This window comes from Diadema antillarum, unplaced genomic scaffold (genome assembly GCF_040938485.1).
Source record: "Diadema antillarum isolate AM-2024a unplaced genomic scaffold, OU_Dant_1.0 seq00001289_RagTag, whole genome shotgun sequence".
Classification (NCBI taxonomy): Eukaryota; Metazoa; Echinodermata; class Echinoidea; order Diadematoida; family Diadematidae; genus Diadema; species Diadema antillarum.
In genome coordinates, this window is record NW_027272068.1 from 87,680 (window position 1) to 114,502 (window position 26,823).

The 26,823-nt window shown below is 37.5% G+C and overlaps 1 protein-coding gene across 1 annotated transcript in view; it reads left to right on the top strand.

The window, feature by feature from the left end:
* LOC139707959 (metabotropic glutamate receptor 3-like) overlaps positions 1 to 26,234 on the top strand; it is a 40,036-nt gene extending 13,802 nt beyond the window's left edge. Inside the window, exons 8-18 of the mRNA XM_071619949.1 lie at positions 504 to 835; positions 3,311 to 3,436; positions 4,177 to 4,336; positions 6,138 to 6,347; positions 7,431 to 7,567; positions 8,502 to 8,537; positions 12,296 to 12,531; positions 14,092 to 14,239; positions 16,182 to 16,220; positions 24,811 to 24,917; positions 25,623 to 26,234. Of these exons, the coding sequence (XP_071476050.1) occupies positions 504 to 835; positions 3,311 to 3,436; positions 4,177 to 4,336; positions 6,138 to 6,347; positions 7,431 to 7,567; positions 8,502 to 8,537; positions 12,296 to 12,531; positions 14,092 to 14,239; positions 16,182 to 16,220; positions 24,811 to 24,917; positions 25,623 to 25,785 (1,694 nt within the window). The 3' untranslated portion in view covers positions 25,786 to 26,234. The remainder of the gene's footprint in view (positions 1 to 503; positions 836 to 3,310; positions 3,437 to 4,176; positions 4,337 to 6,137; positions 6,348 to 7,430; positions 7,568 to 8,501; positions 8,538 to 12,295; positions 12,532 to 14,091; positions 14,240 to 16,181; positions 16,221 to 24,810; positions 24,918 to 25,622) is intronic.
* The last annotated feature ends 589 nt before the right edge of the window (positions 26,235 to 26,823 follow it).

A 26,823-nucleotide genomic window follows, 5' to 3' on the forward strand; every position in this document is an offset into this window, starting at 1 on the left:
AGAAAAAACAACAACATGCATTTTGTGATATACCTCCATAGTGCATTCATGCATGATGATTAGATTGAATTACTGTAAAACACTATTTTTGCATTAGGAAATTTTCGCGATTTGGAGCCGACAGCCTTTCTTGCGGCATGAAATTTTTGCGAGTTGCCTCTAACATTCAATGTGTATTGTGTAGACAAGAACTTTCACGTGCATTTTAATTTCACGAATTTTGGCTCTTGCGATATTCGTGAAATTCAAATGCACACAAACATTCCTCGTTTTAAGGTACTCATGTCTATTAAAAAGAAAGAAACAAATCTTGCTTTACAGTAGGCACATGCTTCTGTTAGGCACCATCTTAGATTCTAGCTTGCAATTTCACTGAATGTAATGAATTACCAGCCCCAAATCAGTGAGATGCAATAATGTGAATCTTATAAATGAGACTGGCAATGTAGCAGTGAAGTGATATAAAGCATTTCTCAATCAGAGGAACTGTTATTTACCTTCAGAGGGACACATCAGTGCAGGGAACAACTCGGAGAGCTGCTCGCCCTGCCAAGATGGTGAACGGACCGACGAAGCCCAGACCACCTGCGTGGTCAAACCCGTCCAGTATCTGCAGTGGACGGACCCCTTCAGCATCGCCATCAGCATCTTGGCCGTGGTAGCCTTCGTCGGTGTCATCTTCTGCTTCGGCATCTATGTGCGCTACCGGCACACGCCCACCATAAAGGCCACGAGTACGGAGCTGAGCTACATCCTCCTGACAGCTATCGTCATGACGCTGATCTGCAGCTTCCTCTATCTGGCCAAGCCCACTGACCTCATGTGTAACCTGCAGGTAAAACAGCAACAGCAACTAAGATGCATTACTATGAAAATGTCTTCATTATTCTTTTTATTATACCCCCGCCAAACGAAGTTTGAAGGGGGTATATGTGACAGTGCACCTCAAAACGAACATAAAGTCGCACACACTGATTTTGCGTGAGGACTGAAAATAAGTGAAATGGGTCAACCTAGCCGAATTTGACTTTTTCATATTTACTGAAAGAGCGGGTCATCTTTTACATTATGCTAAAATTTGGTATCATAAAACGGGCAGGAAAGTGTGTTTTTTTAGCAGCATATCTCCAACATTTTTGGTAGAATGGTGTGATTAGGTGTGTCTTTAGAATCCCTTTTTTATTTCTGAAAAACCTTGTCCACACTCTTCACTTTCAGCTCTAATAACTTTTGAAAGGATAATGCTACTGCTTTGAAAGTTGGCATTAATTATGGACAGAGTGTGTTAATGAGGCATGCTTAATTTCAGTTTTAATCTGATAATCCCTTCATTGTTGTTACTCTGGTGGTTTACTTCCTGTTTTTTGTCCCATTCATCGCACAGCCAGCACGGTTTTGTAAAGATTAAGCGCTTGAATAGACAATGTACTTCAATGCCTCTTTTCTCAGTTGACACTTTTCCTGAGTTTGTGCTTTCTTTCCAATATTTAGATAGGTTAGGAGAGTCCATTTGATTTGAGTTATACATCATTTTAAAGCTTAAAGTCTGCTCTTTCAGAATATGGTCTTAACTAAAAATTCATGTCTGGCGACTTTTTGTTTGTTTTGAGGTGCAGGGTCACATATAGTAATCAGCGGACGGTCGGGCGGTCGGGCGGTCGGGCGGTCGGTCCGTTGCAAATCTTGCGTCGCGAACTACTTCCTCAGTTTTCAACCGATTCCCATAAAACTTGGCACAGATGTGTGCCTTGGGTTGTAGATGTGCAAGACGTATTTTTTGACAGTACCCAAAAGTACGTTGCCATGGTAACGGCATATTATGGGCAAAAATGGGTACAAATCTTGCGTCGCGAACTCCTCCCACAGTTTTTGATCAATTTTTAGGAAATTAGGTACAGATGTTCATCTGAATATGTTAATGTGCAAGACACATATTTCCACAGTGGCAAAAAGTGCGTTGCCATGGTAACGGCATGTTATTGGTAAAATATAGGGCAAAATGCTTCATGGCAAAACTGCTTCATCAGTGTTCTTCCAATTCTCATGGAATTCATATTGAATGTTTGTCTTAGGATATAGGTCAGCATGACACATTTCTTGACAGTGACAAAAAGTATGTTGCCATGGTAACAGCTCACATATTATGAGCCAAAATGATGGAAAATTTTGTGTTGCAAACTACTTCCTCAGTTTTTGCCCAATTTCCATGAAACTTGGTACAGATGTGTGCCTTTGGTTGTAGATGTGCAAGACGCATTTTTCGACAGTACCTGAAAGTACGTTGCCATGGTAACGGCATATTAATGGCAGAAGATCAAGGAAAGATCTTGCGGATTTAACTACTTCCTCAGTTTTTTGACCAAAGCTTATGAAATGTTGTTTTGACCAAAGCTTATGAAATGTTGTTTGGCGGGGGTATAACCAGTCGCTGTAGCGACATTTCTAGTTTTTGGCTGAAATAATGGAAAATGAATATTTCATGCCTCTTTGGCAAGGATGTTGGAAGCATTAACTATGTGAGTTGGTGGTCATGTCATTCTCAGATTTTGCTTGTGGTTGGTTTTTGCAAGAGACTAAGTGCAAGTTGTACATCCATGTTGATTTTGGTCACACTGTATGCAAGCATGATAGGGCATGTCACCGATTGGATTTCAATTTATCCTGTAAAAGGTCAAAGGTTGAGGGTGAAGTTCATAGTCTGATTTTATTGGAGTCTGTACTTTGAGTATAGATTTTGGGCTGTATCTATCAAAGGTCAGGGGTCAAATGGACAAGTCATTTCAGAAGATGGATTTCAAAAAATATACAGTTTAGATTTATGTGGTACAGGAGTGGAAAATGAAAGGATAATTGATCAGACTCAGGGAAAAAAATAACAAAGTTAAGATAGAGATATGAGGGTTATTTTCATCTCTCTATCCATGCAATAACTTTTACAGTATTTGTACCACTGTTACTGGATGATAAAGGAAGGCAATATACTGGTATGGTGTAAAAACTTCTTGGTCAGTTTGTGAAGAGAATCACAGTTCAAAAGTCATCAAGGTACAAAGGTTTGCAAAACTTTGAAATGCTTCAGTCTTCAGGTAAATTCACATTTGAGGCAATTATATTTAAAACATTCGAACGAGAGACTGTCATCCACTTCACTTCATTAATCCTTTGAAGACTAGTCTGTCTGTGAGAAATGCGTGTTATAGCAAAATTAGCTCGTCCTCAATGGGTTAAGAAGAGATCTATGCATGCCATAAGCAAGGATAAACATTTGTAGTTTAGGAATTTTGTGGTTGTCCATCCTATTCCTTTACAGATTAGTGTTCTTGGGTGCAGTTTTGCCCTCTATGTGGCCACCCTACTCACCAAGACCAACAGGATTTCTAGAATCTTCAACAGGAAGCTGTCGGATGGCAGGCCATCCATGTTTCTTAACATCAAGGTGAGTTAACGGCCTAAAGTTACAAATCTTGCTGACCCTAAAGCCTGCCGCACACTATACAACCTTAAGACCATAAGACTCAGTCATATGACCTCCCAACGCACACTATACAACCTGACCTTACGAGTAGGCTCATGACTGTTCTGTCTTCAGTACATTTTACCAATGAGTATTAAAGCACACTGTACTGTATTGTGAATGACTGAAAGCCCACGACCGGTCGTAGAAATTCAACATGTCAAATCTGTATGACTGGCACTAAGATTGTGACGTCACACTTCCAGTCCTATGGTTGTACGACCGGTCGGATAATATTGTGTGCGGCGGGCTTTAGGAGGAATCAGTCAAAGGGATATTTTCCAAGAGCATGTAGTTTGAATGTTAGGTTACTAGTACATGTGAGAAATCAGTGACGTGCAAGTGATATCAAAGATGTTATATATGTCATAGAAAGCACAGGCCATACAATATTATAATTATTAGCATTCAGTTATCTCAGAAAATGAATTTCATCGTAAGTACCTTGCACGTAAGATTCAGACATACCTGGTATACATTTTGATCCATGCAAATTTTCATCAAGCAGTATTGAAAGGTGAGCTGTTATTCTTTTTTTTTTATATGCTGTGTGGATAAATCCAAGAATGGCACATTTCAGACATGAGCAACCATGCATGTAAATTTTAGAATTTGAAACAGCTCTTGTTACTCATTTGTTCCTTTTTCTATCATGTCTTTAGTATCAGGTGATGTTCGTTCTGGTGATAGTCTTGGTTCAAGCCTGCCTTCAGATATTGCTGATCCAGCTGTTTCCCCCCAGGGCAGTGTATGACTTCTCATCGCCCGATGTCACTAACCTGGTGTGCCAGAACTCAATCCTTAGCTCCATTCTCGCTTTCAGTGAGTGTCTTGTTCAACTCTTAGATGTTGGAAGTGTCACTGGATGACATTGTAGTGTATTGCTTGTGTGATGACTGATAACTGTAGGTAAATCCAGCAACTATTCACTGCTTGTTTTTGTTGAAAATTTTCTTGTACAGGTTGTGAAGGTAGCCAATGAAATGAAATAGGTAAATTAAGTTTAAAAAACAAACAAACCCAAGAAAGCCCCTCATATAAGCCATATTTTGCTCATGTACCCTTCTTTCTTTCAGTTGAAGAGTTTTAAAAGACTGTATCGCTAAATATATAACTGACCCTCAAATCGGCAACATATTTTAGAAGCCTACAATAAGTGTATTTCTCTCAAAGGGGCAAATGTTTGTATTACTATTTCCGACTTTGCACTTATGTGATGGATTTAACCAGTTTCATCTTATCTTTCTCAAGTAGGCCCATACATTATGCGGTAAAAAAATTTAAAATGTGCCAATTTTAGGACGACATTTTCTTCAGCAAATTCCATGAGGACTCCTTTAGTTAAAGCTGTCAGTTAGGTGGAGGTGTTTTTGTGCCTCCGCAACGAAGTGGCCGGAGGCATTATGTTTTCGGGTCGTCCGTCCGTCCGTCCGTCCGTCCGTCCGTCCGTCCGTCCGTCCGTACGTACGTCTGTACGTACGTCCGTCCGTACGTCTGTACGTACGTCCATCCGTACGTCCGTCCGTCCCGTTTTGTTTTTGTCGATATCTCAAGAACCGTGTGGTGGTTTTACAACAAACTTGGTATGAGGGTATATCCTTGGGGGATAATACTTTGTATGGATTTTAGGGTCACAGGGTCAAAGGTCAAAGGTCACAGCTTATTTTGTGAAAAAAAAATTGAAATTTCATGTTTTTCTCCATATCTCGCAATGGTTCAAGGTATCTTCATGGAACTTAGTATATATGCTTGTACCGATGGGCAGTGATTATCTAGGGAAGTTGGGGGTCATGGGTCAAAGGTCAGGGGGGTCAAAGGTCAAGGTCAACTCCTCAAAATATCACTACTTTCCTTAAAATGCAATATGCCTGAAGGTTTTTTTTTTTTCTAAAACTTGATGTATGGCATGTATTACCCAATAGATATTTTTGGGGAAGTTTCTTGCCAAAAGGTCAAAGGTCAAAAGGTCAAAGGTCAAGTGAAAGTGCTAAATTGCACTTTTTCCTCCATAGCTCGAAAGTAAGTCAAGGTATCATCATGAAACTTACATATTTATGCATGTTCAACCTAACAGTGATTCTCTTTGGAACTGTGAGGTCAAAGGTCAAAGGCCAGGTTTAGATAATGCTATTTTCCCATTTGATACTGAAATTATACTTTTTCTCAATACCTTGAAAATTACTCAATGCATAAACTTATAAAAGGGTCAAAAGTCAAGTAAAAATCATCAGTTCCCCAAATACCTGTACTCTGACATTTTAATCATTCATCCAATTGAACCTAGTTCTAGGAAAGTGAACATTCAGCACATTTGTGTCAAACCTGTCATTTTAATATTTTGCCAATTGTGTGAAACTGTCATCACACATTGTCAAGACATTGTACTATAGACCTATTAGGAGAACCATGCATTAAGGCGGAGGCATATCAGTAGCCGTAGCGATATATCTAGTTTTTTTTTTAATCTTGGCAGTCAGTTATAGCCAATAGTGATGGTGGTGATGATGATGATGAAAGTGATGATGAAGTTGCTTCTCACTAAAATAACAATCTCTCAGATTTTAAAAAGGAAAGATAGATACAAAATGAAAGTTGATAACGATTCTCCTTCCATGCCACCTAGTCTACAACCTCCTGCTGGCGCTCCTGTGCAGTTTCCAGGCTTTCCGCATCCGCAAGCTGCCGGGGCAGTTCAATGACTCCCGAGGCATCTGCTTCTCCATGCTCACCTTCTCTCTACTTGCCTTCATCTTCATTGCTACTACCTTCACCACTGCTGGTAGGACCAAGTCTATGATTAGTGCCCTCTCTTGTCTGGCATGTGGATTTTCAGGTAAGAGCACATTCATACGTTGAGGACAAGTGCCGAGTATACTCAGGCAAGTGTCAATGGGAAATGCATGTTGTAGCAAAATCAGCCTATCCTCAACCGGTTAGTAGTTTAACCCACTGAGAATGAGCTGATTTCGCTATAATACACATTTTCCACATAGGCACCTGCCTAACTATACTTGGGACTAGTCTTCAACTGGATAAGTGCATACATTCACACAAGTTTTCTGCACTTAGTGAATCACAGTGAACTTTGGTTGATTATGATTTTCAAGATGAAAGTATTTTTACACATGTTTTGACATCACTCAGAAATATGTAAGTTCTTTAGTTTTTGTAGAGCACAAACTTCACAAAATACCACACCACTATAATGCAGTAGTTGGTTTTTGACGGAACTAGGTGTAAAAGGGCTAGTGACGTGTCATCATAGCAATGATGTTCATAGGGCTTAGTTAGGAGAAAAATTGACCCTCAGACATGAGGGATGTTATTGCACTTTGGTGTGAATGAAGGAAAGCATTGAAGATTGAAGCTTCATGTTAATACAAATGACGCTATAAACTAGTGACAATGTCATTGCGTCACTGCTCTTTATTGGCTTAGAACACAAACGTTGAAACCTGAGCAGGTACAACCGTCTATCCCCTAAAACTTATTGCCATTAAGATATTGCAACTCTACAGTTATCTTATGGTGTGGAAAAAGATTCCTTTTGGATTTTTTCCCTTTAACCCGTTGAAGATGGACTGATTTTGCTATAACACACATTTCCCATAGACACCTGCCTAAATATTCTTGGGACTCGTCTTCTACGGGTCATACAAGAACTCTAGTGAAAATGTTGCGTATTTCATTATCCTTGTGAGCCAGTGATTTCATCACTTCCTCTGATTTGCATATTAAGTTGCAACCAGTTTCCCTTTTAGTAAAATGTATTAGGCTGAAAGAATTCATAGCTTTCTTAGAATAGAATCCGCTTTGTTGAAACTCCGACCAAGTTGTCACATTTACTCTGTTTGTGTAAGGGAACTTGAGCATGGTGTGGATTTTCACTTTCAGAGTAATTTTGCCTCTCTTCCAGGCATCATGTGCATGTTTGCACCCAAGATCTGGATCGTCCTGTTCCGACCAGAGCGCAATATCCGCCAGTCGACTCTGAGAATCCCAGGACTATCCTCCACTCTCAACACAGTTTCTGCCAGCGGGTCTGGTGACAGAGTAAGAAAAATCCCTAATCTAAACATTAATGTGGGAGCCAGTGTGTTTGCAAGCATGCATTAGATATTCATGTTTTCTTGTGCTGTTATTTCTATCTTTATGTTATCAATGATAAGTAAGGCATCCAAATACTTTTGTTGCTTTGAATGTTTGTGATTTTTTTTTTTTAGTGCAACTTTAGGCATCTTCCTGTATCTCCAGGATGAGATTATTTTTAGTGCTTTACATAAGCCATCATTCAAAGTTGTGATTTGTTTCATGCCCTTGTCCAAGCATTCAGATCATGGCATATCTTTTTCTTCAAATGATCTCCACTTCAATAGAATGCCAAATGTACTAGGTACATTGAAATAGTATGGAAAAAAATATCTTGGGAAATGTGTTCAAATTCGTATACCCTTGCCCACAGTCCATGGCAAAATGAAGAAAAGACAAAACAAAACAAAACAAAACCTCAGATAAACTTCTTACCAATGCCATGGATGTATCATAGTGTTTTTAGTAGAGATGTCCACTCCCTTATCCCATCAACTGTTGGTGTGTAAAGGCCATTTGCCACGAGCTTCTTTTGCATCCTGTAGCAATCCATTGAGGAGCCTGTATTTCACACAGGCTGAAACCACTGAAAACATTCAGGTTTGTGCCTGGTATTGTGATTTTAAGTGTAGGCTTGACAGATTACTACAGACGGATATACTTCCAGGAAGCAGATTTGCATTGCATGAACTGTGCATGGAATTACAGTATTTCAGGGCAACGGATGCACACAGTGAGAATAATGAACTCTTTTATAAAGTTGCGCACACACACACACAAGGAATGCATTGTGCTAGAATATTTATGTGTGTGATTCTGTATTCCACTGTACCACTGAATTTCATGAAATGCTACATACGTATGCATCACACATTTATGTACTTTCTTACCCATGTAGTACAGAGGCAGGAGAAATGCAGTGTTTGAGGTTTCGGTAATGTTCCTTCTTTTTATCTTCTTCTGTTTGCAGTGATAACTAATTCCTGCTCCATCAAGTTTAGCTTACAAATACACATATGTCATAATAGAGTCATATGGTCCAAGTGCCTTTCTTCTGTGACAAAAGGGAGCAAGTAACAGTAGAATACAGTAAACTACAGATTTTGAGTCCATTTAAAAAACTTTCCAATCAGTGATTGCGCTTTGTCTGGCAAAGAACGAACAAATTTATGTTCTTCTAAATGTGTGAATATCATAACTGAAAATGAGGAAGCAGACTGGTGCTAATGTGTATTTGATTAAAGAAAATAATTTCAGTTATTTGTAACAAATCTGTCATGTGTTCCCTTTTGTCATAGTAAAGCAAATATGTACATTGCTCAGTTACTCAATATGTGACCTAGCTTCATGCCGGGCATTCTTTTTTGTGTGTACTGTGTCATCATACCCCCATTGCATTGAGTTTCATAGAAATAGTCCTAAAGCGATTACAGAGTCAAACTGCACATCAGTGAAGCAGTTTAGGCTGGAGGTATTTCATAGGGTGAGAGTGTACAGTATTTGTTTCCCTCTAAGATGCTGAGATGTCCATTTTTTTATCCATGGACTTCTTTCTCTTTCTCCTTTTTCCCTCTCTGTTGCCGAGATTAGTGTATTTTAATACTACCTTAACAGATAACAGTTTTTACCAGATTGCAAGGAAGTGGCAGTGGTCATTGATATGCCATATTCATCTTTTGATGCCAGAAAACTGATCTTATTATGTAATATCTCAATTATCAAGTTCTGGTAAATGATGAGTACTTCCAGATCTATGATGCCTCCCTCACTGTGTAGCTATTTTAGCACCTCCTAGGTTCACAGTGATCAAGTAATGAACCATTGTCCTGAAAATGGAGTACACAGAAATTTCTTCTTTTTTTCCAATCTACCTTATGTGCCTGACATTCCATTCATACACTGTAATTATAAAACTTTAACATGCTGTATACCTTATGCTCAATATATTTGTATTGATATTGCCTGCAGTGGTGAGAAAAAGCAAAATGCAATGGTCCTATACGTGTTTTTCATATTAATACATTCAAAAAGTTATCATGTTTCTATTCTCAACAATGCACTATTTGTGTTCTGGGATTTTGGCTGTCCCTTTTATTTCTAGTAATTATATCTCAAAGCTCATGTGTGCTTTTTTTTTTTTAAACAGTCAGTATTTAATCTTGCTTGTCAAGGGGTGCAAATGGTCAACACTAAAACTAAGCTAAACTAATCTCAAATGTGCTTTAACAAACACTTGTAACTGAACAACTGTCCTGTGTTTCATGGGTTTAGTGATCTGTAATGAATTATTAAAAGAGCTGATGTGACAACCTGGGGTCTGTTTCATGAGAATCTTAAAAGAGACTTTGGCTATTCCAAGATTTATGTGAACACTTTTATGTGATGACTTCACGAAATGGATCCCTGATATTGTTAAGATTCTGCAGTGATAATCCTACCACCTTCCTTCATGACCCAGTGGTCATGTTGTTTGATGTTACTCATATCCTGTAGAGCATGGTACATACATTGTCATTGTGGTACACAGGTGTACGAGATTCTGTGAGGTTAATGCTGTTAGCATTGAGAATTTAGGGTTTCTGGGATGAACACTGAACTAGGGCTTTCTATAGCTCAGTTGGTAGAGCACAGGGCCAGCAATCCGGAGGTCTCGGGTTCGAATCTCGATGGAATCCCATTTTCTTTGCTCATTTTTCCACTAGGTTTTAACTCTAACTAGGCCGGGGGGGGGGGGGGGCTAGACGTTCCGCGCAATGTATCGCAATCGCCAATGTTTCATGACTTTTTTCTTTCGAGTCTCCCGCATCTTTTGACACCAAATTTGCGATGCCCGGGCGCGCGGTTCTGAAGTTGCGCATAAATATGTACGTGTATGTCAGACTGAAAATTGCTCAAAAATGTGAATTCGTGCACAATTTCAATGCAAACTGTGCTTACTGGCAAATTCATAAACGCATGATTATTGTAGGGTTTTATTGATTAAAATCAATTAATAACATATCTTCTTGTTCGGAACAATGTCTCGGACAAGTTTCATAAAAAAAACAATGAAAAGCATAAAGTTGAAAAAACAACGAAATACATAAGAAATAAAAAAAAAACAAATACCTAAGAAATTTTTCTGAAGGCACAATTCTTTTCTCTTATATACATTTGTTAAGGACACTAAAATGAATATTTACACAAAAAATGTGCCTGTTTTGAGCTTTATTTAGCGATTCACACCAAATTGTCTGATTTCATGCATCACTATGCATAGATTAAGCCGTTGAGGACGGTTTGATTTTGCTACAACACGCATTTCCCATAGACACCTGCCCGAGTATACTCGGGACTCGTCCTCAACAGGTTAACATAATTTAGCATAAATGATAATTTTTTTGAAAGATTACTTCATGGTACTTTAGATTACATCATAGGTAATGTGTGTGCCAATGTTCGTCGCAATCGCGCAGTCGACGGCCAGCTCTATCATCTACCTAAATAGCCCGGCCTAGTTAGGGTTAATATACATGTTTAAACTTTGTGTGAATTGTACAAAGATTGCAGATGAGGAGGGTCTGTTCCATGGTTTTAGAGTAGCAGAACTTTGTTGACAATAGGTAATCTTGACAATAGGTCATGATTACAGTAGGTCAAATACAGTAGTTATGTGCAAGAGGAATTAAACTGGTAGTTATCACCAATCCCCAGCCGTTATCCATACCTCTCAACCTCCCCCCCCCCCCCCAATCATCCTTGGGAAGCTGGGTGATTGGAAAGGTCTAATGTCAGTCTGCAAAAGCGCTGTAGTAATGTAATGGCATTCCTTCGCTCATGTGAGGAGCTGTACTGTGCTTTGTGTGGTGGGGTACCTTGGGTTACACACACTATGTTCCACTACAAAGCCTTTTCATCCATTGAACATCCTCCAGATCATGAAATCATTTCCCAAATCCTACATGTAGTATCACACATAAAAGCTTGACCAATCAATATTCCCACTTCAAGATTGTCCAGTACTTTCCACAAAACATTTACTACGTGGTAACCTGTCATCCAGTAGAAAGACTACCATTCAATGTTTAGATACATTTCCTTACCAGATTATTATGGCAAACAAGGAATGCGCAAGTTGTGTATTCCTACTTGTTGTAGAATGCACTGATGTGAATAACAGTGATACTGGCCAAATGCAATGTGTTATTACTATTAAAGGAATCATATATTCTTCAGAAAGACTGCTTATTGATGCTTCCATTGATACAACCTTATTTCTCCTTATTGTTGAGCTGAGTATGTTGACAGTGGCCTTGGTGGCACTGGCCATTACTGTTCACTTCAACCTCTTCAAACAAAATACCACTTCATTTCCAATTTCAAGCAAACAGATAGATGAAAAAAAGTATCAGCTTTACAAGACGTGTTCAGAAATCCTGTTTTTGATTAATAATTTGAACAACTACTAACAATCCCTTTGCTCTCAAAGTCACTAGTAAGTGCTTCTTATTGTGTCCTGAAAGTGAAATGACTTAAACTATCCCATTGATTCTTATGTTTACTCGTTCTATTCAGTAGTTCACCCAGAAACATGACTGCGACAATTTCTGGGTTGTTGGGTTTTTTCCTTAACTATCCCTCATTTAATTTTTTACTTTGTGTGTTTGTGCAAATGAACAATATGGAAATGCAATTTTAATTTTTCCATCTCAGAGTAATGGTGCTCCAGGGTCACGACTGCCAGGACGCTCCAGCTCCTACCACGCTGACAGCGATCACGACAGCGGAGCATCATCAGCCAGTGATGACGAGGACACCGATGCCATCGATGCCTTCCTGGAGGAGCTTGGTCGGCTGGAGCGGGAGCTGAGGGAGGCGGAGAGGGTCAGGGATGAGGCTGTCTCCAAGGCTGATGAGATGTATGAGCAGCTCCATGAGATAGAGAAACAGTGAGTTGGTCTTGATTAACATGGCGTTCATTCCCTAGTGTAGTGGATAAGGCTCTTGACGCTTAATCAGGAAATCAAAGGTTCAAATCCTGCCTAACGTGTACATTATTGGACGAGAGGGCTCTGAAGGTACTCAATGTCCCCTTCAGCACAGTTGTGGAAATGGGTGCCAGTCTTTTACTAAGGTTATGATCGTGTTATCGCATGCTGGTTGGCCTTTGTAAGAAAATGAAATCCCTTGCCATCAGATTTTTTCTATGTTTCGATAACAAATCAGTGAAGACCTTCACACATAAAAGGGTTATAATTGCCATACTGTCATGAAATTAGGGTTTATATGATATTTTTTGTGTGCAAACCAGTGGGAGAGGTGTGAGTTGGTGACATCATCATCTTGAACTACACAAGTGGATGATGTGACTAATATATGACTATTCTATAAAGACATGTGGAAGCTTAAGAATTTCATTACATTCTTTTTGTAATAATGTGAGTCCATATTGATGAAACCACAACCATTCTCTTGGTTTGAATAGACCAGTTTGTAATTCCAATTTGTACCATCTGGCATATTGGCTTTTTAATTCACTGAGATAAGTATGTGTGATATTATAATTATTGTATTTATGTGATCTTTATACATGGTGCTTGCTAGCAAAACACCTAGCAGCGAGACTGGTATTTGGCAATATCAATAGAAAAAGGTTGTTAATGCATTCAATGCAATGAAATGAGAACTTCCCCAAGTGTTAAGTGATTGCCCATTCTGGTCACCTGCCCTACACAAGTAATTCATTCTTTGTTTGAACATGAATTCAACAAATTATTATGTTAGGCAAGCTTATGTGTCGCTTTGAAAACAAGTGAAGTGCCTATAAACCATCTGAGAAAAGAAAGAAAGGTCGTTTGTTCCAACATACACATGAGCTACAAAACAACATACTGGCTTTTCGCTCTATCTCTCATTAGCTCATTGCTAGGTGTGCAATTAAAGGCATTATTTACCATACTATTATGCAGAAGAAACAAAACGCAGTTTCACAATAGTTCTAAAATGTTAGTCAGGGATAGAAATAATCAATGTGCAAATGTTAGATCAGTGTAATCAATGCTAAGTACAAGATGTGAACAATAGTATTATAATAAAACTGTTTTTAGACTAAACTGTCTACAGTTACTGTAAAACGAGGAATGTTCGTGTGCATTTTAATTTCGCGAGCGCCAACATTCGTAATATTAAAATTCACGCGAAAGTTCTTGCCTACACCATTTGCATTGGATGCCAGTGGCAAGTCGCGAAAATTTCATGCTGCGAGAAAGGCCGTCAGCTCCAATTCGCAAAGTTTTCATGCCGCGAATATATCGTGTTTTACAGTATGGTTTAGTGAGAAAAATAGTGCTATCTCCTTCTATTTTAGGCATTATTGGGAAATTTATATATGGTGGGATGTTTTGGGATACAACTAACCAGTGCATATATGCATCAAATGTGATAACTCAAAAATTTTATAAATCATAGCTCCTGATGGTGAACAATACCTTGAAATTTTCAACCATCAGACATAAGCAAGAGTTGGTGCAGCTGACGCAGGACTACGAGCAGGAGAGGGACCGCATCAAGGAGACTTTGGTGGAGACCGGTGTGGAAGAACACCAGCTGCAGCGACTGGAGGACACTGCTCAGCAGGGCGCCAGGCAGGCCATCCATGTATGTACTCACAGTCTCCTCTTCCTTTACTTACACTCTGCATCAGTGGTGGTGGTGGTTATTGTGGTAGCGTGAGAAGTTGTAGTGTTCCTGTAAGCAGTTCTTAGTGGTAGTGTGAGAAGTTGTAGTGGTGGTTATAGTGGTAGTGTGAGAAGTTGTAGTGGTGGTGGTTAAAGTGGTAGTGTTCCTGTAAGCAGTTCTTAGTGGTAGTGTGAGAAGTTGTAGTGGTGGTTATAGTGGTAGTGTGAGAAGTTGTAGTGGTGGTGGTTGAAGTGGTAATGCAATGCTGCAAACTGGCACTGGTCCAACGGTCGGGGACCAGTAAAAATCCCTGTCGGACCAGTAACTTTTTCAGGAATGGACCAGTAACAAATGGAAAAACTGGATACCTACTGGTCCAACAGACAGATTGGACCAATAGAAAAAAATGGGTAGTGTGCAGCCCTGGGTAGTGTTACCGTAAGCAGTTGTAGTGGTGGTGTTTATAGTGGTAGTTTTGGAAAAAGTGTTGGTAGTAATGGTCGTGGTGGTGATAAGATAGTGAAGGTGATAGTGGTAGCAATAGTGATAGTGGTAGCAACAGTGATGGTCATGGTGGTAGTGATGCTGATGGTGGTGTTGGCATTGGTGTTGGACAAAGTGGTGACTGTAGTAGAAATTTGGATAGTAGAAGAAGTGTGGCAGTGGTGATAGTAAAAGTAGAGAGGATCATAGTGGGTGCAGAACTGGCAGCAGTTGAAGCAGTTTCTAAAAAGTGAAGTAGTAATAAATAGAATAAGCAGTAGATGTAGTTACAGTAGTAGGGGTAGTAGTAGAAATGGTTATGGTATAATGCTCACATTTTAGCAGGAACACTGTATAAGTGCAATGAAATGCAATATAAATTCAGTGTGTTTTTTGTGTGTTCTTTTCACCGCTTGTTCAAAACCAGAATCCACTTATTTGGGATATATTTGACTGAAATACTTCCGACGTCCGTCCTTGATGTCAAAAAACTGATAAATGAATACAGAGAAATAGTTGCAGGGATTAAAGCCCATTACCAGAAGTGCTTTTTTCAAATCAAACTTGCCAGATAGATTCTGCCATTGATGTGGTTTACAACAAGAGAATAGCGTGTTCCTGATCCCTCCAGATTAAGCTGGGTCCACTGTAATAGCAAGAATAGCAATAATAGTTGTAACAGTTGCAGCAATTACAGTAAATTTGTAGTAGTAGTTGCAGTAGCAATAAGAGTAGCAGTAGTAGTACTAGTAATAGTAGTTGTAGTAGTTTGTAGTAGGAGAAGTAGAAGTAGTATTAATAGTAGATTAAGTAGTTGCAGTAGTAGTAGTAAAAGAAGAAGTAGTGGAAGTAGTAGTAGTAGGTAGTAGGTAGTAGGTAGTAGTAGTAGTAGTAGTAGTAGTAGTAGTAGTAGTAGTAGTAGTAGTAGTAGTAGTAGTAGTTTTGTAGTAGTAGGTGATGGTAGTGCACAAGGGGTAGTGATAGTAATAGTAACTGTAGTGATTTAGGAGTGGTGGTGGTTGTAATGATACTAGCTGGAGTACTAGCAGCAGGTTCTAGAAATGTTAGGAAAATTACTCAAAATACTGCGTCAGAACTAAGTACTGTTTTATGTGCTAAGTGATTATGACCACGAGCCATGTAAAAACATAGGTCTAATAGAGCTCTTGAATAAACAGTTCCCCCCACCCCCAGCTAACTCTTGTTACCATAATAATTTCTATTGTTGACCCATTTTTACAAGTATCATTCACTTGTCAATGATTATAGTACATGGTAATTACATATGTTTAAAGTATTTTTTTATATTATAGTGTGTATTTTTACATGTGATTTTGGAGTGTATGATTTGTTTTAAAGGTGCAATTCTACTTTTGTACTTCCCTTGCCATCCTTTTCCAAACTAAAAAAAAAAAAATCATGAATCAATTGAATCCAGGATAAATTGAAAGCTGATAGGAGAAGCTGCGGAGTTCAAGTAAGTCCATTCGGTGCCAGCTGATAACATTATATTCACATTCTCCCAATTTTCTTGTGGGATTCCTGGTGGTATACTCTGTTGCCATGTCAACCATAGAATGTCATTGACAAGTTTAGATAGATACATATAACACACATCCCATATACTTGTACACTGTAGTTAGATCCAGAGGTAGAATTGAGTACCTTGTGGTGTTTTCCAAACGTTTTTTCGTTTCTGTTTTTGTTTTGGGTGATCCCATATTTTCAGAATGTATCATAGCTTTGGAAATCAGGGGCCTCCATCAAGTGAGAAAGAAATGTTATGGAAAACTTGCACTGATAAGGAAGACATATTTAAATGACTTGTTAAGCTGTAATTAATGTAAGTTGTATTTTTGATCTGTGTTGTAGCTATCATGTTTTAGCTACCAGTATTCTCATATTACTCTCATATTCTTACTAAAACAGCTTTCATTATGGTGTATTGTTTCATATCCAAGTAAGACTCTCATTTATGCCCCTGCAGGCATGTAATTTAGAATAGTAATGATTACTCCTAGGTAACGTAGATTATTTGAATAACTTTTAAGTCATATTAGCTTAGATTATTGTTGTCTCTATAATCTATGCTGTAGCCATCACGTAACTACCATTATTCGGATATTACCCTGGTATTCTCACCATAACAGCTGTTATAATTATGGTGTAATCTGTGCTTACATGTTTATCAGTATCCAAGCCAGAATCAAGCTTTTATGGCCATGTAATTTAGTAACAATAAAGCTAGGCTACATATTATGATAACTTTTTGAGCTGTTATTATTATTATTGTCTCTGTAATCTTTGTTGCAGCCATCATGTTCTAACTACAAGTATTCTGGTTATTACTCTCCTATTCTTACTGTAGCAGCTGTTATGAGGATGTAGTTTGTGCTTATTCACACGTAGTATCCAAGCAAAACCCATGCCCTTTTGGGCATGCAGTTCAGTATTTGATAAAGCTAGGCAGATACATACTATCCCCAAATGTTAGTATTGGTATTTTCCCTGTCAAAAAAAAAGAAGGTACCGTTAATGCTGTAAAGCTCCACCCTAGTAGAACTCTCTTTAATGATATCCTAAGGAATACATGCTGCAAATCCATCTCTGACGATGAATTGCAGCAATAATTTCAGAACTGACATACATGTAATGTCACTCATGTTGCATTGTGCCGAGTGATACTGTAAAACATGATATATTCGCGGCATGAATTTTTCGCGAATTGGAGCCGACAGCCTTTTTCGTGGCATGAAATTTTCGCGAAGTGCCACTGGCATTCAATGCATATAATGTAAACATGGACTTTCGCGTGCATTTTAATTTCGCGAATCTTGGCGCTTGCGAAATTCGCGAAATTCGCGAAATTAAAGTGCACGCGAAAATTCCTTGTTTTACAGTATTGTTATGTGACGTTGTTTCTGTGTCATTGTTGTCATCATACATGTTCTGTCATTGTGATGTCATCCCAGTCAACATTTCTTGCCATATAAGAAAATGCTAATTAGGATATTGACATGATAGTCATGAGCAGCTTAAAGATGATTTTGTGTATTATCTTGAATTTAAACGTTGACATTGACAGAAATATGTACAATCACTGTGCAACCATTCTTGTTTGCTTGTAATTTCTTCAATTATTTGTTTTGCTGGGTGAGTTTTTGTTACTATGTACCATTCAGTTTGAATTGTTATGAAATGCCTTCTGGTTAATCATTTAGGTTGGTGCTGTCCAGTAATTGATGTTGATGACCTTCCTGATGCTGATGATAATGATGTTGGGAACGATGATGATAATATGATAGTAGAAATATAAACAACATAGTGACAATAGTTAAATTAAATAATGGAATAATTGTTAAAGTGTGATGATTAAAGAAAGTGGGACACATCTGTAAAGGTATGTCCTAACCTCCAGTTTAAGTCACAATTTTCGTGTACAAAAATTTAAACATCACAAAGAGTGCCTCCATTGAATTTTAGTATAATGTGAAGTCCATCTTATTTCATGGCTGTAGTCAGGAGCAGTCATGTTATTAAAATTTCACAATTCTTTTATTATTGTTATTATTATTATTATCATCATTATTGTTATTGTTATTATTATTATTATTATTATTATCATTATTATTATTATTATTTATTCATTTATTCATTGTCATAATCAAAATCATTTTCTTTCTTTTTGTGTGTAGGTCCCCATTAAAGAATAAAGTCTGTCATGAACCTGTTGGGGACAAGCTCATTTTGTTATGACACCATTTCCCCGTAGACACTTGCCCAAGTATAATTGTTACTTGTCTTTGACAGTATGTGGTATTTTTATTGGAAATGGAATGATGCATACTTAAACATTTTAAATCCTCAGCTGTCTTTTGTCAAAGCAGTCTATTGATACCTGCAAAAGAGAACATAATTTGTCTGTGGCACAGAGCATGGGTACAAAGGAGATATTCTTCTTTCTTTTCCTTAATCTCTTAAACACCTCCTTGACTCTAGCATGTTTGTAGTTGATTGGGTCTCTGAAATCCATTGCAGTCTTGACATTTCATTAGGAGGTGTCATTGTTATGTTAGCTATATTGAGTTGCACTCTGCATACGGGAATAGTGCTCACTACGTACAGGTAATTTGCTTCAAGTGCTACATCTGTACACGAGATACAGATTATAGCGGCATTGTGCACCTGTGATTCATGTGGAATTATCACCTTTCATTGTATTGCAGTTACTTGCCAGTTCTGTTATAGTTGAAGGATATAATGACACCAATATTTACTTCTTGAAAAATTTGCGAGTTTTAGTGAGTTCTTATTTGACAGATATATATTTTTCCTCTTTTTTTTTTTTTTTTTTTTTTTGGAAATTCTTTGACACATACATCTTATCTACAGTTGTATTGTTTGTCGGGATAACTTCTTCATGTCATGAATAATAGTGATTCTTAACCAAGAGATAATTCAGTATTCAATCGATTTCTTTCACCCTTTGGACTTGTGATGATCACTTACATCTCATTTAATCACTTGTAAGTTCCATTCTAGCATTTTAACTCTACCTATGACTGAGATGATTTAAAATGCCTTTTCTGCCTGATTTCTCCTGCTAGTGGAAGCATGGTATTTCGTCACACAGCTTGTATTTCTTTTTTTCAGCATCTTGAGAAATGATGAATGATTTTTATTTTTCTGTATTTACTATACTTATATCTATATATTAAACAATGTTGTATATTGAATTATATCACAATGTTTGCCTTTATCTACTCATATTTAAATCAATTTCTGCTTGTGTGTAAACTGATAATATATTAAGACACAGAGTACAGCTCAATATAGGGTATTGATCAGTTACAAAGTCAACACTTTATTCAGTATTGAAAAAAAAAAATATGTAGTTTGTCTTCTATTCAAAATCACTAAAAAATGAAGGACTCTACAAACTGTATGCTTGATAGTGAGTAGATTGAAAAAAAAAATATTAATAATCCCCAAAACTTTGATAGAAGACTCACCCCTGACACACACACACACACACACACACACAAATGCTGATAACAACAGTCCATTATTATGCTCTTGATAACTTGTCCAACAATTATTATGTGATCATAACTTCTCAGCCTCAGATATCATTGTTTGTCTGACTGAATATTTTTGCACCCATCTATCAATAATCCAATTTTTGGGTTGATAAATTGACACAAGTCTACAAACGGTTCTCCTTGCCCCCCCCCCCTTTTTTTTTTTACCTTTTAGCATTGTGGGTGTTTGTGTCCCCCCCCCCCCCCCCAACCCACAGTTTACTGGTCTTAAATCGAATAGAAACAACAACAACCATATCCATAAATCGAATAGAAACAACAACAACCATATAAGGCTTTTAATAAATAGAATCCTAGTACCCCCCAATCAAATAGATTACTGTATAAACTGTTATTTTTGCGAAGGTTTAATTTTCGTGAATCTTGTGAATCACACTGGTCGGTCAGATCGCGAATTTAACAACAGGCGAAAATGTCGTGTTACGATATACTGCATGTGCAATACAGTTGGTGTCAATTCACGAAAACAACATCTCGCGAAAACAACATCTGGCGAAAATGTCTCTGACCTCCTTATTCATGAAAAAATTCTTTACACAAAAATAACAGCTTATACAGTACTATATTGTATGTTCTTTTCCATCCATTATCTACCGTATCACTCCCATCACAAGACCCTATATTGAGCTGTACCTCAAAGCATGTCATATATGGAATGTAGCTGCAATATCTCTTTTTCTCTACATTATATTTGAGTTAACATTGATTTAGAACATAAAATCTTCTTTTTTTTAGTTTCATTACAGTCTATGCAAGTATGACTTTATTCTAGAATGACGTATCATCTTTCCATGGCAATATTCAGCATCTAACTTAGAGCACCCTTTCATGTGTACTGGTTTACTGACCTAATACCTCTTTCTATCTTCTGTAACTTATTTCTCTAACATTCAAAAATTTATGGGGAATCCCAGCTCTAAGTTATTTTCCAGTCATATATCTCATGTGCTACTGGATCGAGCATGCATTGACTTTCTATTGACATTAACCTCTGAATATTCATCACTGTTAGTATTTGTTTAATGCATCGTGTGTCTTGGAAGACTTATGTGAATGGACAGGACTATTGAATGGGTTGTATGAACATGTTATGGCAACTTAATCTTTCATGCATTTGTGTAGGTTTTTTTTCTTTCTTTTTTCTTGTCTTTTTTTGTTTTTTTGCATAACCTGCCAAGATTTAGGTTGTCATTCAAATACCTTCCTCCTTATTAGCTTGGACATGAAATGAGACCAAACAAACATTCTACGATGTGTCAAATGTGACAGTCCTGCACAAAGATTGTGGTGGTGCCTGTGAATTAAAGAGATTATTAAATCCATATTTATTGAGAAAAGAGGTCAGGACAATTTTAGGATAGGGGAGTTTTGGCAAAGGATATGTCACTCCGCAAACAAAAATTAGTGAGGGCCAAATGAAACCCAACATATCAAAGATTTGCCCAGCAGAATGTGTACATGCATTCCAGAAGGATTCAATGTACTGTAAAAAATACTTGCTATTCGTAATGGATTTAAATGACATCCTTTTATAAACTTCGTGCAAAGAGTCAGGTGTATTCAGCACCCCAGTTTTGGCTGATTCATATGTGAACATTTAACGGAAGGTCCACTCCATACTGGAAGTTCATTTTTGACAATGAGCATTGTCAAACATTTAAGATTATAATTCAATACAACTGTATTTCTGTAGAATTAAAGGTTCTGCAAGTAGCACCCTTACTTCCAAAAATACATGTAAGGACCATAAACATAACTCTTGAATTGTAAGACACGCAATAACAGCCCCCCTCCCCCTTAGTAAGATCAGTAGATGGATGTATACATGAAAGCACAGAACGCCATCTACTGTCACAAATTTGAAAGTCCCTCGTGGTGTCACTATGTTACCAGTGTAGATTAAGTTTCAGGTTTTAAGACTTGGCATTGTCCTGATTCTATAAAAAGGAATAATACTGTGCCTATAATAATATGATACCATACTGTGCCTATTATAATATGATACCACTTCCTCTAGATGTAACATTATCAACAAATTGAGCCGCTTTGTGGTTTGTTATGACAAGAGCACATGATGTCCTTCTGTTGGGAAGTGAAAGAGGAAGGATGTATCTCAAACTTCATGTCAAGCATAGATGTGCCGTGCCTTTATCGGCTGTGGAGAGTGCAACCAATTCTGTGGTTAATAAGGTTTTGGTTTCATTCGTTGCACTTCATTCAGAGTTGATGAATGCCATTTGTTAAAGAATGCAATTATAGAATATTCATATTTTGTTGAATATTTGAAGATTGCACAACCCTACTCAAAGGGAGACTCCACAATATACTCAAGCTGACATCTTGAATTAAGAAGGAATAATGTCAAATAAACAAAATCATAAGTTTTTTGTACAATTGAATCACCCCCCACCCCCTCAAAAAAAAGAGAGAATTTTAATTCTGATTAATTTTCAATCAAAAGTGGTGCTACTCACAGTCATATATCCAGACTCTCTGAGATGAGATAGATTTAACTATTGCCTCACAACTCTCATATTGTTATGGAGTTTATAATTTATAAATCCTTGTTCACAATTTAGCAGACTGATGTCCCCCTTTAAATGTTACTGCTGTTACAACTAGTACAATTCATACACTGAATGAGTTGATGGAGCACATATAGGTTCTTTTTCATTTCTTCTGAAACCCTGGACTTACAGTTGTATGTATAATCCTGTGAGTTACTGCCACTGTTTGAGTCTCTGTCTGGTTTTTGTTATGTTTGATTTGTTTTATATTCAAGTTGAAGATTGAGTAATTGGAATGAAACAATGGAGCAAAATGAAGAGTGTGTGGGTGGGGGGGCATGTCAAACAGGTATTGAGAAAAAGGAATATTCTTGTTCAGTAAGTCATAAAATATGTCATTAATTTGATACACATGTACATCTCTGGCAGTGCATCATTTTTCCTACCAGACCTTGTATGATCACCACTACACTGATTCCATTAGGAAATGTCTGAAAAACATAGCCTGTTATAAAACATAAACAGCACATGTTGTGTTGTTTGGCATGAGGTACACAAGTTTCTTAAAAGTTACTTTGTCCCGGATTTTTGTCCTCTTGTAAGCCAGTGTCCTACGGTCATTATGCATATTTTCATATAATATTGCATTGCAGTTACACTTTGTTATCTCTGTTACATACATGCTGACTTCTTGGATGCAGCTAGTATATCGCCACTCGCAACCTTGACTTCTATCTTGCCATCTTTTCTGCATCATGATATTTCCAATCATGAGTTTGGGCAATCTTGCATGCTTTCTCTGTGTCAGTCCATGCTGTCTGTTCATGGGTATCTGCTAGACTCTTCAATTTACTATGCACATAGGCCCAGAAAAAAGTTCCATAGGACATATAATTTGACTGAATTTTAGATTCCTCCATTACGTGAACTATGTGAAAGAATTTATGCAGCAGCTTACTATGACTAGTGAAAGAAATTGAACCTGTGTAATTTTTTTTTTTTTTGTGGTTCAATATTTTTATTGTTCTACCCTCAAATGTTGGGATGTTAAAGAGCTCCAATTTTGCATAGATACAGAGATATTTGGGGATTCTTAAGAACTGCACCCATTAATAAGATTTGTCCGAGAGAAAATGTTGATATCCCATTTCAAAACACCTGTATTATAAAGTGAGTTCAGCTTTTTTTTCTTCAGAAAGTGTTAAATCATGTGAGAACACAAACAGTGCAAATGCAGATTTGTATGGAGAGCTCAACTTTTTCCGTGATTCATAGTATTCCATTTCACCTCTGTCTTTGTACGTTGCCTGTTGTCATGAGGAAGACATTTTCACCTGCTTAGATTCTCAACTTCAGTCTCTGTCCCCACACCACTTGGAGACCTTCTCATATTTATATGTTTAGTCTGTTGCATTTTATTTTCATTTACATTATGGTATATATCTCCTTTCTATCTCTACCTAGTGATAAACAAAAAGCATGATTGGTGCAATATTGTATGTGGATATTTGTGGTCATGCACACTCTTGTAGGTTTATTGTTCATGAAATATGATATGCTCTTGGACTTGAATGCAATTTGTTATGCCATTATTATATTCATTCAGTACTTCATTGTGACTTGTCTTTGTAAATGAGACAATTTCTTCATTTTTTTTTATTTCATTCGAGTCGGCATTATGTTTGAAGTAATGGTTGTAATCCTTTACAAAGCAGGATTTAGCTCTTAACTCTTTTGCTAATGCTGGCATCTGTACTGCAGCAAATGTCAATAGAGACTAGCCAGTCGATGCCTCATAAGGCTCAAGAGTGTACCAAGATAAAGATACCTAATGTAAAGGCTGAAGCACTTTTGATCCCATTACAAGGTCTGTTTTTGAAGCACCAGGCTGATACCAGCACATGTTCAAATCACTGGCATGAATTTTTGATAAGCATTGGGATATGCATGAAGGCAAATTTATCTCAAGCCCATTGTATATGTGGGATAAAGGAAGCTTAATATTCGTTGTACATTTTATTTAACATAATGACATAAACGTTCTTTTTCTGTTGACTAATGATAGCAACTCAAACATCTATGTGTACATATTTTAGACTTTAAAATGTCACTTGATTTCTCTTGTCTCTAAACATATATATAGTTACCAAAGGTGTATGATGATTTTTTTCCCCAAGGTGGATGATGTTTGTAAACTTTTTTAGTTTACTTAATTAATACATCTGAAAGAAATACATGAGATTTAGATGGAAAGTTTTCACTTCAATTTCTTCTCTTGAGTTTGATCTTTTACAACTTAAAATGTTGCTGAAAGCTAAGTTTAGTCAGGGAGGATCCATGCTTTAGTGTTGCAACATTGTAGTTATGTAGACCTTATTTGGGTGCCCAGCACATAGCAGTTTTCTAAGGCGTAAGTTTGGGTCACCGTATATGATATAAATATCCTTCTTTCCCGCAGTTTGCTGACTTTACTGAACACCTCGCCCAGATGAACATTGAGAGGAACCAGCTGAGGCACCAGGTCGATGAACTCACTATGGAATGCAACCATTGGAAGGAGAAAGTGTGAGTTTTACCTAGAGAGAGGGCGCTATTCGGTCCACACGAGGCTTTGTCTGGTGTATGAGAGGCTGAACTCAACTTTATTGGGTTTGCACTAGATTATATTTCCCTGGTTTGAAATGAGCTGCTGTGCTATGGCAATATTTCTTTTTTTTTATTAAAGATGCATAATTGAACATTATGTTCTTGTATTGACATACACATATCACATTGACTGACTTTTTACGGAATGATTGATAAAAAAAAGCATGTGTCACTTCAGTATGTTCCACCATGCATGCAACATCATTAAATGTAATTTTCATTCTTGAGAATATTGTCCATTTGTTTGAAAAGATGTGTGATACAAATGCAGTAATTTCACAGTGCTCATTAATAGAACTTTGTTCTGTATTCCATTAGTTTTCCCAATTGCTGTCTTTATGACTATGAGAGTATGTCTCAATTGAAATGAGAACTACAATACAAGATTAGGTATGCCAAGTGAAAAGAGAAATGTATGAAAGAGAAGAAGTATCAAGTAGTTTGATACATGGGTAATTCATATTTCCACTTATGAAGTAAAGGTAGAATATTTGATATGTCAAAACAAGCTTGCAAGTATAGCTTAAGTGAAGAATGAAATGCTTTACCAATTTCATTCTCAGATTTTTGTTGGTAAAGTTCTTAGATCATCTTGTATTGTCTTGTGCCCTATTCCTTGTCTAGTCTGGAGAGTGCCAAGATCACATCAGAGGAGCTGGACAGTTTGGGGGCTAACGGGGAGGCAGGGAGCTCCGTCGTCAGAGAGAAGAGCGGTGGGGATGCAGGGGATGAGGAAGAGGAGGAGGAGGAGGAAACCTCTTCCAAAGCAGACTCTGGTGTCGTCTAGGCAACCAGAGTTGGATGTTGATGCCACCATCGAATAACAAGTTCGTAGGATGGTAGAGTGCATGATCTACATTACCATTGGTATGTTTCACATCGGCATTCCCCCATCTCAGTTAGTATCATTGATTCAGCACACTTTTCTCACTTGTAATGATTTGTACTTCTGACATTAAGCTCATCATTACCGGTAGCAACCTCTCTGTGTAGAAACCCAGTGCCTCTTTGAGATGGTGGCTCAGAGGAGGTTAAAGGTCATATGAGCCAAACCTTTACTGTATAAATGCTCTCTTGTTTGTTTGTTTGTTTGTTTGTTTTGGTTTTTTTATATCAGGTGTTGGGTTTATGTATGTTCTGTTTTTGTTTTTATTTATGTGTGTATGTGTGTGTGTGTTTTGGTTTGATATATCTGGAAGTTATCAAAAAGACTGGGCTATTTTAGTAGCTCGAAAGACTGGGGGGGGGGGGGGGGGACCTAAAGGGCCCCCCCAAAGATCTCGTCTGTGGATCGCTCGATCGCCGCGAAAATTTGCACAATGGTAGTGTGCGATGTAATCTACAAGATCATATGTTTAAATTTTCCAAAATAGTCTTCTTTTATTTTATTTTGATTAATTATGCTAATTCATGCGAGAAATCAGACTCTTTGATCTAAATCAGTAAATAAAGCTCCAAAAGTGCTCTTTTTTGGTCTAAATATTCTATGTGGCATTCTTAGCAAATGCACTTTTAAAAAAAAATTTGGTATCAAAATTAATTTCTTATTTATTTTATTGTTTCATGAATTTCTTATGTATTTCTTTGTTTTTTCGACCTTTTTAAAAAAAAAAATTTGTGGCAGACACTTTTTGAAGCATAATACTCCTAAAACTAATTAATTTTAGCCATTGAGAGTAAAAATAAGTATATTTATATGAACCATGTGAAAAAACTCAATTTGCATTGACTTTGTACACAAAATCACATTTTTTAGCCATTTTCGGCCTCACATGCATGTACAAATGTTATGTAACTTTAGAACCGTACCCCCGGGCGTCACAAA